At 44.2% G+C, this 13,638-nt stretch overlaps 1 protein-coding gene across 6 annotated transcripts in view; it reads left to right on the top strand.

Moving 5' to 3' along the window:
* RASAL3 (RAS protein activator like 3) overlaps nucleotides 1-11,392 on the top strand; it is a 68,390-nt gene extending 56,998 nt beyond the window's left edge. For all 6 annotated transcript variants that reach the window (XM_061582628.1, XM_061582636.1, XM_061582643.1 and 3 more), the window contains 8 exons: nucleotides 645-881; nucleotides 2,050-2,251; nucleotides 3,267-3,370; nucleotides 4,122-4,434; nucleotides 5,592-5,714; nucleotides 7,318-7,517; nucleotides 8,885-8,960; nucleotides 9,396-11,392. In XM_061582628.1, the coding sequence (XP_061438612.1) occupies nucleotides 645-881; nucleotides 2,050-2,251; nucleotides 3,267-3,370; nucleotides 4,122-4,434; nucleotides 5,592-5,714; nucleotides 7,318-7,517; nucleotides 8,885-8,960; nucleotides 9,396-9,551 (1,411 nt within the window). In that variant the 3' untranslated portion in view covers nucleotides 9,552-11,392. The remainder of the gene's footprint in view (nucleotides 1-644; nucleotides 882-2,049; nucleotides 2,252-3,266; nucleotides 3,371-4,121; nucleotides 4,435-5,591; nucleotides 5,715-7,317; nucleotides 7,518-8,884; nucleotides 8,961-9,395) is intronic.
* Nucleotides 11,393-13,638: the final 2,246 nt, after the last annotated feature.

Below are 13,638 nucleotides of genomic sequence, written 5' to 3'. Positions count from 1 at the left end.
GCCCATGGAAGAGAAACTGGGGCTGCCATTTGTGGTTTCTTTGTGTGGTATTTGTGGTTTTCTGTGCTTCTCATTCACAGACCAGGAAGGTCCAATCCAGGAGCTCTCTTACAGCTCCTCTACCAGGCAGTGTACTGGCCCACATGAATTAGTAACTTGTAGTATAATCAGTTTGAACAGGAGCTCTCTCTGTGATGTTAGGGCTCAAGGGTTTAAGCGTATGCAGTATAAGCCAACAGCTGAGATTAATAGAAAGGGTTAAGCAGAGTTAAGCCAGTGAGTTCCTGCAGCGAGGTATGATCATGCCATGTGTCTAAGGGTGCCTCCAGACTAGACTGTCCCTATTTTGAGGAAGGAATTCAAGCCCAAACTATTTTGGTTTATGCAATTAAAGTGCTCTGTCACCCTACACAACAAATCTTCTTTGGCATAACTGACAAGCAGAAATATTGTATTTTACATTTTATCAATATTGAATATAGTGTAATTCAATAACTTTAAACGTATTTGTCTACCTGCATTTAGGCGTTGATTGTTCTGTAGTGATTTCTCATCCCACCCTGGCATTCTCTGAGGCCCCTTCATCACAAAATGTCAGCCTCAGGCCTGCTCACAGCCAGTCATCTCCTCCCTTCTCTCTGCAGCTCTTTTCCAGCTGAGCTTAGTGAGGTCTTCAGCGCCTGGCAAGAGGCATGCCAGTTGCGGGGCAAAGCAGGCATTGGGCAGCGGCTCATCTCGGCATCCCTCTTCTTGCGCTTCCTCTGCCCGGCCATCATGTCTCCCAGCCTCTTTGGCCTCACTCAGGAATATCCGGATGACACCACCTCCCGTACCCTGACGCTAGTGGCTAAGGTTATCCAGAACCTGGCGAACTTGACCACGTAGGTAACTGTGTCCCTAGCTCTGGCTAGGAAGACTGACTCAATATGAGGTCTGGAAACAGTTTGGAATTCTAGCCCAGACAAGATTTCAAAGAAAAAAGCCAGATTTGCACTTGGTTTCCATGTGTGTTAGTTAGTTAGTTATTCTTTATTTATATCCCGCCATCCTTCCAATACTGGAACTCACGGCGGCTTCCAAATAAAAGCACATATAATTAAAACATACAGAATCTACATTAAAATGAAATTAAACTACATCCAATATTAAAACCAATCATACTGCTAGATAAAAAATGTGTGTGTGTGCAGGTTTCTGTGCGTGTGCAGAATTGATAGCAAAGAAGATAATTGTACTTTTTTCAGCGGCATATGTACTTTTAAACTAAGTATATTTACTGAAGGCATTTCAGTCAGCAGTCTTTAAATATGTTTTGAAATGCCCAAAAGCAAGTTGTTCAATTGATTCATATAATGAAAAATTAATTATTCAGAAGTATATATATTGTACTCATGCAAGAAATGTCATGCTCCAAAACATGTCTTGTTTTTGCAGGGTGGGAGAGACGTTGGGGGAGGGACAACTCCTTTACCCTCTTGAATTATTATGAATCTGCTGTTTTGCTGAAGATACTGCAAGATAGAGGTGTTCTGATTTTTGTTTGAGTCCCTGCCATTCCACATGCTACTGTTGTGGATAATGTATACAGTAATCTTGATGGATAAGTCCTTTGCCAAGTTAGGTCTTAATCATACCTCATTCCATAGGATTGAGCTGCAAGTATTTTGCGATCTTTTTCATGTTTGTTCTCTCAACAATTGTTAACAGTTTTAAGAGGGGATTAGACAAATTCATGAAGGGCAAGACTACCAATGGGTACCAGTCGTGATGGCTATATACTATCCTCCAGCATCTGAAGGCAGCATGCCTCTGACAGCAGGAGAAGGCCATTGCTCTAACGTCCTGTTTTTGGCTTCCCATCTGGTTGGCCACTGTGAGAAACAGAATGCTGATCTAGATAGTCTGATCCGGCAGGTCTCTTCTGACATTCTTAACGGCCCTCTTGGGGTCCCAGCAGGAATTGTGTAATTGATTAGGAGCCTCAGTGGTGCAAAGAGCTAGTATCTGATCCATAGTTCACAGCCACACCTGGCATTCCATTTCCTGCAGGTTTGGGGAAAAGGAGGCCTACATGAGCTTTATGAATGAGTTTCTGGAGAGCAAATGGGGCACCATGAAGACATTCCTCAGCAGTGTCTCAAGCCCTGGCAGCGCCATCCACTTGCCTGCCTATGACGACTCCATTGACCTAGCCCTGGAATTGTCCATCCTGCACGCCCTGCTCTGCAACATCTTTTCCACCCTGGAAGAGGTATTAGCCGCTTTGCTGTGTATCATCTCCACTTGATGGGCTTGCCTGCCCCCTGGTGGCAAGATACTCTGACGGGACCTGCTCATGTCTAGGATGCAGAGCAGGACCCAGGAGAAGCATATATGAACCAAAAGCCTGTCCATCAGGGAGACAACATCTTTCAAAGCCTGCCATCCAAGTTCCTGGGATTAGCTGTATGTTCCCCTCCCTTCTACAGTTCACCAGTGGCTTATACCAGTCATTTTACATAAAGGTGCCAGCTACTTGGCTAGTACTGGGTATGGGGTGCTTCCAGATGGGTGTTTATTGTGGGAACAATGTGCCTCATGCATGCAGGTTTTTTGAAGTATCTACTGTTGACACTGTTGGCATTAAAATGCAAGCCCATATTTTTTTCCCATCTAATCTGGATTTTTCCTTTCCTGAGAAAATCCAATAAATAAAAAACCCTGTTGCCAACTACCAATTTGTGATATCTCATTGGCCCATTCACAAATCAAGCATCCGTGGTGTTAAATCTGGAGGATCCCATGGTGTTAAATCTGGAAGAGAGGAACTCAATGGCAGTACAGTCAGAAAAAATGGAAGTGATATGGGAGCACTAAGTTTGGGGACACCGGGAGACATGATAGAGAGCGGGGTGGTTTTTGTGACTGGAGGTATGAAGGCAGATGGGTATTTGGTTTGAAGATTTGAAATTCACGACTTATTCTTAAAATGAATCTGCTTACAAAGAATTAGGACAGGATTGTAAGGGTTAGGTGTGTGGAGGGAGATTCAACCAAAGCAGGAGATAGTCTTCAAATGAGTGTGTATGTATTTTAACAAATACATAAAGTGCAGGCATTGTCAGACTCATCTGGTCAGGCTGTGAGTATGATTCTCTGCTCCAGAGTGAGAGCAAATCCAACATTCAGTCTGGCCAAGCCAACACTACCAATTTCCCATTTTTGCAAGTCCTCTGGGAAATGACTGGGCTCTTCTCACCAGTACTTTCTGCTCTGTTGCATATAAGTGGACAAGAGAGAGATTGGAGCCCCTGCCCACAATCCTCCATGCCATCCAGGAAGGGACACCAGTGCCTGTCACTGTTCGACTTGGGCCCAACGCAGATGAGAGGTAATGAGTGACTGCACATCCATTGTGCATATTCCTGCTTGCATCTGTAGCTTCGAGGTGGTTGGCAGGAGGGGTGCACTGAAAGGGTGAGGGATGGGTGCTAGCTCTCTAGGCACAGAAGGATAAGAAGAAGAAACCCTTCCATAGTGGATGGGCTTTGATCATGCTCTGGGTTGAAATGACCACCATATTTGTTGCTCAGAAGGCATTTCCCGCAGCTCAGATTGGCTTCTGACGCTGGGTGGGGGTTTGCTTTCTTTGTGATTTGGGTGTGTTGGTTGAGTTGTGGGTGGATGGTTGATAGCTTGATGGTCCTTCCTCTTGCGTAGGGATTTGATGACCTTCTGGGATTTTCTGACCATGTGTTTTTAAGAAGCCAAGACCCTTCCTGCACCGGCCCTCAGTTAACCCAGCCCCTCTTCCTGACACCCCCACACATGCAGAAATAATTCTGCATGTTTTAAATGTTAAAACATCCATTAAAATAAAAGAAATTGAGTGTGTTAGGGAAAATAAAACAAATAGGTATACATTTGAGTTTAGATATTTTTACATTAAAATTTGAACTGTTCTGGGGGGGACTCCCCCCTGCTCATTAGAATGAGAGTCAAGGGTCATTCCTTCTCTCTGGACTTGGTAGTGTTAAGTAACAGCAGCAGTGACAGGTTCAGGGATGGGGACTGAGTTCAGGTGATAGGTGTGGTGTTAGGGTTATGCCCCTTGCTCACTCTTCTTCTTCTTTGCATTCCAGACAGACAGAAAGTCAGAAGCCAGGATTTGTGCCACCGCGGGAGTTGGGTAAGCACAGTCCTCTGATCAAGAGCCAGTCCATGACCAGCATTCAGAAAGGCCGAGCCAAGGAAGAGCCACTGGCCCCAGTGCAGCCAGCCAAAACCAGGAGCAAAGTGCAGCGCACCCAGAGCGTCCCAACTCAGAGCAAGGCAGCTCGCCATCTTGAGAAGCAGAGCAGCACACAGCACGTGGCCAAGAGCCAGGACAGCAGCCCTCGGCTCTCTACCTCTTACCCACATGCTGATGGCAGCAGCAGCAGCAAGGCCTTTCAGGTAATCTGGGTCTAGACTGGGCCTCCCAATCATTCAAGCACAGTCTTGATAGCCACCAAATGCCTTCAGCTTTATATCAGTTCCTTCGGCAAGAACTGTATGGCCTACATGGAGTGCAGAATATGCGCAGTCACGGGGACACCCACTCTCATTGTGAAGAGAATCATGGTTAGAGAGTAGATAGGATCTGGGTGATCAGGAGGTAGCACTTTGTCACGTAGGACAGCATCCTGCCCTTCCATGTTACTCCCCTTACTTGTTTATCCACAGATCCCACTCCTTCTTCGCAGTCTCTACCAAACATTGCCATAAAACATACAAGCACAACTCTTATTCCAATAGAATTAAGCATACAAATATATATTTGATTACAGAATTGATTTTTGGTCATAGAATATGGGGTTTTTAAATGCAGAATTCTGGTAGACAGAAAAGGAACCCAGGCAATTACTTCCCACGTGGAATCCATGCAGAGGAGTAGCCAGCCTTACAATGGCCTCTCTTAAGGTGTGAGTTTGTGAATATATCCTGGGAGATTAGTTGCGCATCAGTCCTAACATACAGGCAAGAAAGAGCAGGTGGGTGCAGACTGCAGTTGATGTGCCAGTGTCATGAGGTTTGAGGTGGTGTCAGCACCAGGTTCCCCACACACACACATGCACATACATGTACACTTCATGGCATTATTAGTGTGCAAGTACAGTACATGCCATCCTCTCTTCTCCCATTCTCTACTGTGGGGGCAGAAGGAGGAACAGACACCACCAAAACAGTTTTCCCTCCTAGTATGCTGAACAGTCTGTGTCCCTCATTCAAGTCCAGGAGGAAAGACTTTGACATTACTATCCGACATGGTCTCTCTGTTTGAGCTAGTCCTGCAAAATCGACTGCAATCAACTCAGAACGGACCCAGTGAAGTTAATAGACATGACTAACTTTGGTTTATTAATTTAGTAGGTATACTCTGAGTAGGACTTAATTTAATAAACCCAGAAATGAGTTGCCTGGCAATATTGAGTAGGTACCCAACAGAGATGCTCCATTTGTAGAATATTCCATCATGGAAGGAGGCTGGGCGAGACCCAGGATCTGTTATGCCCCTGCTGTCTTGACGAACTATCCTAAAAGCCCACCTCATAACATTGCCTGTCTTCTAGGGGTGTTCAAAGCTCCACCCATCCACATCGCTCCACCCAAAACCCACCGTGCCGTGGTTGAGACACTCAGAGGAGGCAGCTGCAAAGCAAAGTGGCCTGTATGCCATGCACCCGCTGGAACAGGTAGTAGAGAATTCCACTCGGATTATCAAACAATGCATCTAACTCAGGCACCCCGATTCCTGATTCCACTTGTTACTGTTATGCTTGTTGGGGCAAGAATGAAAGTTCACTGTCAACTTGGATTAGTCGTGATTCCTCCAAAAACTGCTCTCCTTGGCAATGATCTATGGCTAGTTTAGAGGTGGCTGTACCATCTGGACTGGTAAACTTCTATGCCTGGAACGGTGTTAATTATGCCATCTGGAGGTAGACTTTTGTTCCATTACACTTACTTTGCCTGAAATTGAGTTCCCCCCAAAACTGTTCCACACTTGGCACCCCAGAATTTTACAGACTGTATATATACTTGAGAAGGGGAATGTGATAGCATCTAGATTCAAGATCTTTGGATGCTTCTGGGGTGTTTAGACTTAGCAAGCAGGTGTGTTAATGCCATGCCCATGCTATACTCTCCTACTGATCTTTTCTTCTACCCAGATATTTCCAGGAGTCCCAACTCTTTCCTTCCAGTCCTTAGTAAAAGAAACACACACACACACACAAACTAATTCTGTCACTACTAATAATACATATTTATGTAGACAAAAATTGGTGGCAGTAGCCACGTCTGGTTTCTTAGATCAAATCCAAACAAAATAGTATTTAAAGTGCTTAATATACTTCACATTCATTGCGTGATATAGCTCAATTCATGCCCACTGTGCACTCATTGCCTTGGCATCCATTTGGATGACAGGTGGTATAGAAATATCTGCTGGCCACACCTCCCTTCCCACTGATGACGTCAGATCTTTAAGGCCCACCCAGAGCAAATCATAGGGCCAATCACCATCTCTGCCTGAGCCTGCAGAAAAGTTTTCCCATTGGCCATACCTGGAAGACAAATGGGCTGATCTACTATTCACTTGCAAAATCTGCCTGAAGCTGAATTTTTAAAAAATGCACTCAACTTGATCCAACGAGGTTTTAAGAGTAAAAAGGGGCAGAGTTTGACTAGCATCATATGCCTCCATTTTCAGAAAACAGAGGTGGTGATGCACAATAAGTATGTCTCTATGACTGAGAAGGCAAGATTTGAACCAGGGACTCCCTGATTCGTTGCTCAGTCTCTTGGCAACTATGCTATATAGCTGCAACTCTGAGTTTTACAGGTGGGTGCAACTCAGTGCAAATATTTCCCCTCCCACCTCCGCCAGTTTATTCTAGTGATGGAATGGGGGCTTTCTAATGCAGAACAGAGGGCCTCTTGCCAAAAGAAATCTTTATTGAGTGAAGCATGAACAGTTATGAGAGGGCTCAAATCAGTTGAGGTCTGTAATATTGTTAACACTTTACTGAGGCACCAGAGGCTGGAAATTTCCTCATCTGCAACAGAACAAACCTCATAGCACTCATCTCCCACCTTTTCTCTTTGGCTTTTGCATGGCTCCCCCAGTCCTGCTTCCCCTTTTGAGTTACAGATAGGATTCCTTCCTCTGAGTCCCTGGCCCTGGCTGTGCACCCTGCTTCTACCCCATCAACCGTGTGCAGGGTGACCCAGGAGAGACATTTCACTCCTGCAGGGTCCTGGCTAGTCTAACTGCTGACCTTGCTTACCCCACAGTATGGTAGGCAGATGGAAGAGCTCCAGATGGAGCTGACCACAGCAAGGGAGAAGCAGCAACTCTTTGAAGAGCAGCTGGAAAGACTGACTATCCAGAATCAAATGCTCCTAGAGGAGCAGGCCAAGTTTCAGGAGCGGGAAGAGACTCTCTGCACGAGGCTGGAGGACACAGAGAGCTGCCTTATGCAACTAAGCAGCAGGTAAGAGATACCAGGAGTTCAGCGAGATGAGCCTGAAGGAGCTGCAGGGTGACCTTAGCTCTGGTACTTAAACTTGGGGCAGGGAGAGGTCGCTAGCTCCTTAAACCGATTCAAGCCGAATCAATCAAATCCACACTTTCCAAAACAATATGAGAACTGAAACACAGCCATCCTTTTCAAATTTGCACTTACTCAAATATATATAGCAGTCAAAAGTGCTTACAAAAATGTGTTTATTAGGAGACATTCTCACTAAAATACTGGAGAATTTTCATGAGGATTTTTTAAAAAATGGTAAATTGCTGCAAAAATGTGGAGAACTGAAATTAAGATTGGAAAAATGAAACTGAGAGAACCGAAACAGACATATTTTTCCATCCCCATCTAACATTAATAGTGTCATATGCTGCTGAATTGGTGGCTCTATATCCATTAGCTCCTATTCTTGTTCATTTCACTGCCAGAGGGACCATTTAGGGAAGTTTTCTGCTGGCAATATCAGAGAACAGCATGAGCTCCTGGGACTTCCAGACTGAGCCTCTAATGGCCTCTCCCTTGGAATATGCAAAGAAACATCTTGGCAACTCTATGGTGGGCTGGTCCCTGCAGCTGTGAAGGGCACTGTCCCAGTACCAAGAATATGAGCCTGTCTGAGCTCTGAGATTGTCCAGGGAGGCCCGTCTCTTGATTTCACCACCCTCACTGGCATGTCTGGTAGGAACACGGGAGAGGGCTTTCTCGGTGGCTGCCCCCAGGCTCTTGAATTCCCTTCTAACCTATCTATTTATTTATTTAATATCTTGCCCTTCCTCCCAGAAGGAGCTCCCTTCTTAGAGAGGTTAGACTTACTCTCTCCCTGCTGTCATTCTGTCGGCAGGTGAAATTGTTTCTATTCCAACAGGCTTTTGGGATCTGACTGCAAGGGCTATTAATTAACAGGATGCTGTTTTACTGATTTTGTATTTTTTTAATGGCTATTTGTTTAATGGCTTTAATTCTACAGATGGCTTAATTACATTTTAACAATAACCTTTTGTATGTTTTTAACTGTATTTGTTTTAATTTTTGTCCCAGTTCTGGGATAAAGGCGAGATATAAATGAATAACATAAATTAATTAATTAAAGGAGGGGGTGGGCAGGCATCCTTTGTTGTAAGTAGCATCTCATGAATGTGAAAAGAGTTCTACAACTCTGTCCTTTATAACCCTTGTGAGGTCCTGCAGGTGGTGGGCCAAGGCTGAGAGACAATGACTTGCCCAAGGCAGGCCAACCAGTGAACCCGTGGCAGTGGGTGGGGAGGTTGAAACCAGATCTCTTAAGTCCAGATTGAAATCTCAAGACCATGCTGGGTCCTCTTCTATTGTAGGATCTCAGGTGTAGAAACCAACTGGAAGAAGGATCACGAGAAGCTTCGCGCTAGTGAGGAGAAGACCAAACATCTGGTAAGGGACCTCTGGAGCCATTCAGGGCTCTGGGTCAACCCAGTGGTCAGGGTGGGGGAGGGGAGGAGAAATGGGGAGCCACTCTAGGGCACTGCTGAACAGAGGCTCTGAAATAGTAGATAGGACACACAGAATCCTACTGTTTACTCAGAAGCTTCAGTATCTCATTTGGTGGATGAATGACACTCTCCCAAAGGGCAATTCAGCACATTTCATTGTGATAAAATATGAGTCACTGGACAAGCTGCAAAATGGCCACCTGATTGTTTTACTGCACACTAACATGCTGAACATACGTCTGGGCATATTGTGATGTTAGACAATTGCTTCACCAAGGATTCAGTGGTCCTCACTAGTCCAGTGCTCCAGTACTTAATTTTTTCAGTGAGAGTTGCTTGGGCTTACGCAACTGTTTCTCTAATGTATATCTTGCAGGAGCACCGCCTGTCTGGAATGGAGAGGGACCATGATCAACTCCTCCGTGCTGTCAGCCAGATGCTGGGATTTCGAGGAAAGCAGTCCAGTACACTGCAGCGACGGCTTTCAGGGCCTGTGTGGGTCAACAGGGCTGAGAATGGGGATGAGACCTAGCCCATTTCCCTTTGCATCCCAAAATGCACAGCTGGCATAACTATAGTGGATTCCATGTGAAACTCTCCTGTCACAAAACAGCCACAAATGTCTCTCCACGAGGGACTTTTCTGTGCATTGTCCTGATGCATCCTTCAGCTGGCAGCCCACTGGGAGATCTCCTGGGCCTTAACACTTTCTGCTTAGTTGCCATTGCTACTGCCTGAGATTGCATCAGTCACCCCATCTGCTTTGCTGCTCTGCTGCTTCCATCTGCAAGGGCTACTTTCTATTCTGCTCTGAAATTAACAGTTTTTCCTCCCATCCTATTCCCATTCCATCCTATTCCACCATATTTTTGTTACTTGAAACTGAAATTCAGGCTATATGGAACAATAGCAGGGATGTGAATGTTTATATCCAGAAGTTCATGTAGAAAGTGTGGGGGAGGGGACTCTTGATTTAGGACTTATCCACCCTAGAGTTTAATGTGGATCTGAAGCAACTTGTGTCTCTGGGTGGTCATTGTTTCTGCAGCATCCTCATAATGTATGTCCTCATCCAAGTGGCAGCCTCCCCATGTTAAATTTGGATTTTCCCAATATGCGGATAATCTGATAATGGAAGAAAATCCAGTGTAAATTTGCATGTTACCAGCCAACTGTGGACATACTGAAATGCATTTTGCAGGTAGGTTTTCTTACATGTGTGGTGACATTTCGATGAGTGCATTGCTGTCTATTGCCGTGCCCACTATTTCCATTTTGTTTCCATTAGCCGAAAGGAAAGGATGCAGACTGCACTTTTCCATCAGTTGTTGCTGATGTCACTTGGAGTATTTTTATTTTTAAACCATTTCTTTGGACAGAACCGCTCTTGCACAAAAAAAGCTATATTAAAAATAAAAATTGCCCTTGCAGGCACAGGAATCGGGAAAAGAAGAAAGTACGTGGCACCCTTTCACGTGAACAACTCTAAATCTTTGCCTGACTTGGAGTGACACACACATATACAGTATTTTTTTTACTGCTCTTTTGTGCAAATGTGGTCTATTGAAAAATTATATTTCATAAATAAATAAATAAACAAAACCTGTACGCATGCATGCCCACAACAGATCCTGGGTTTCCTGGCCTGGAGGGACACACACTAGAAAAAATGTTCTTTTACTTCTCTTTTGTGCAAATCACCAGATTATTAGAAAACGTGTATTTCAGAAATTTGCAAAAATGTTTAAGGGTGCACAAGCACAGCTAAAATACCTGAGCACGTCCTCAACAGACATCAGGTTTCTTGAACGTATGGCAGGTGAGGAAGTATTAATGGAGGGGAAGGGGCAACAACATAAAGCAGGAATGCACCCCGTCAAGGAATGGGAGTATAAAATTGAAAGCACTCATGTGTGGATGAAGGTGCACAAATGGGCACCCAGGAACAGTGGCCCATGTATGTATGAATGCCCTAGTGTGGAAACAACCTTAAGGAGGGAAGGGGAAGGAGGCTGAACTGCCCTGTGGCCCCCTGTAATTCCCCTGCAGCTCCCCTCTCTTTGCCAAGCTCACTTCCAATGTCAGAATCTGGCTTGGGAGGAGGACAGACTGCGGAGAAGCCACGGGCAGAGAGAAATTCCATATGCTTCCTTCCCTGGCCATGCATCCCTCTTGCTCCTTGATGCAGCCCCTCCTCTGTCTTCTGCATGATGGGGACAGATCCAGGTTTAAATGCAGCAATCTGATGCCACCATGTATAGTCTGAGACTGAGAATATTTTTGTGTCTTTCTGCCAAGCTTGTTCCTCTAGGTTTGGACCCTTACCCCCACCCCCAGTCCAAAATACCTCCATAAACCAATATATGCCACTGAGTTATGCGATGTCTCAAATTTACTTACAATGCAAATATAATTCTGGTTTCTAGATTTTGAGATATATATTTAGAACTTACAGCTTTTCAAGAGGTATAAGGCTGGAGTGGGGAGGTTATAGAGGGGTCTACTGAGATATGGATAAGTAGTGTGTAGAGGGCCATGTGCTCCTGCCCCTTTCCCACCAGAATGTGTTCCATTGTTCTTTTTGGACCTAAAGTCACACATTAGCAGTTTCCCTTCCACTGGACTGAGAGCTGGGCTTGGATCTCGGAGACAGCAGGGTTCACATTTCCACCTCTTTCATTTGCTAATTTTACATCTTACAGCCTGACTCAGCCAAAGGTGCAGAAATTACAGCAACTTCCCCTCACTGGACATCCCATACCCAGTACATGATCTCTTCAGAAACGTAGTGCTGTGTAAGTCAAATCAGAAGCACAGCAGTGACTGGTGGCTAGACACTTAGTAAATGTCCAACTCTTCAGGAATTTCCATGTTTATTATCTCCTTGTTGTTGTTGTTATGTGCCTCCAAGTCGACTATGACTTGTGGTGACCCTATGAATCAGTGACCTCCAAGAGCATCTGTCATGAACCACCCTGTTCAGATCATGCAAGTTCAGGTCTGTGGCTTCCTTTATGGAATCAATCCATCTCTTGTTTGGCCTTCCTCTTTTTCTACTTCCTTCTGTTTTTCCCAGCATTATTATCTTTATTAATGAATCATGTCTTCTCATTATGTGTCCAAAGTATAATAACCTCAGTTTCATCATTTTAGCTTCTAATGATAGTTCTGGTTTGATTTGTTCTAATGCCCAATTATTTGTCTTTTTTGCAGTCCATGGTATCCGCAAAGCTCTTCTGCATCACCACATTTCAAATGAGTTGATTTTTCTCTTATCAGCTTTTTCACTGTCCAACTTTCACATCCATAAATAGAGATCGGAAATACCATGGTCTGAATGATCCTGACTTTAGTGTTCAGTGTTGTTTACATTTGAGGACCTTTTCTAGTTCTCTCACAGCTGCCCTCCCCAGTCCTAGCCTTCTTCTGATTTCTTGACTATTGTCTCCATTTTGGTTAATGATTGTACCAAGACATAATCCTTGACAAGTTCAATGTCCTCATTGTCAACTGTAAAGTTGCATAAATCTTCTGTTATTACTTTAGTCTTTTTGACGTTCAGCTGTAGTCCTGCTTTTGTGCTTTCCTCTTTAACTTTCATCAGCATTTGTTTCAAATCATTCCTGGTTTCTGCTAGTAGTATGGTATCGTCTGCATATCTTAAATTATTGATATTTCTCCCTCCAATTTTCACACCTCCTTCTTCTTGGTCCAATCCTGCTTTCCATATGATATGTTCTGCATATAGATTAAACAAATAGGGTGATAAAATACACCCCTGTCTCACACCCTTTCCGATGGGGAACCAATCGGTTTCTCCATATTCTGTCCTTACAGTAGCCTCTTGTCCAGAGTATAGGTTACGCATCAGGACAATGAGATGCTGTGGCACCCCCATTTCTTTTAAAGCATTCCATAGTTTTTCATGATCTACACAGTCAAAGGCTTTGCTGTAATCTCTAAAGCACAGGGTGATTTTCTTCTGAAATTCCTTTGTCCGTTCCATTATCCAACGTATGTTTGCGATATGATCTCTGGTGCCTCTTCCCTTTCTAAATCCAGCTTGGACATCTGGCATTTCTTGCTCCATATATGGCAAGAGCCGTTGTTGTAGAATCTTGAGCATTACTTTACTTGCATGGGATATTAAGGCAATTGTTTGATAATTACTGCATTCCCTGGGATCCCCTTTTTTGGAATTGGGATGTATATGGAACGCTTCCAGTCTGTGGGCCATTGTTTAGTTTTCCATATTTCTTGTCAGATTTTAGTCAAAATTTGGACTGATTCAGTCTCAGTAGCTTGTAGCAACTCTATTGGTATGCCGTGAATTCCTGGTGATTTGTTTCTTCCAAGCATTTTAAGAGCAGCTTTCACCTCACATTCTAAAATTTCTGATTCTTCAGCATATGGTTCCTCCATGAATCTGTCATCCTTGCATATATTTTATATAGGTCTTCAGTGTATTGCTTCCATCTTCCTTTTATTTCATCTCGGTCAGTCAGTGTGTTCCCCTGTTGATTATTCAACATCCCTACTCTTGGTTTAAATTTCCCTTTCCTGTCTCTAATCTTTTGGAATAGGGCTCTTGTTCTACCCTTTTTGTTGTCCTCTTCTAT

Source organism: Rhineura floridana, chromosome 1 (assembly GCF_030035675.1).
Source record: "Rhineura floridana isolate rRhiFlo1 chromosome 1, rRhiFlo1.hap2, whole genome shotgun sequence".
Classification (NCBI taxonomy): domain Eukaryota; kingdom Metazoa; phylum Chordata; class Lepidosauria; order Squamata; family Rhineuridae; genus Rhineura; species Rhineura floridana.
This window is presented reverse-complemented; position numbering and strand designations above follow the sequence as displayed.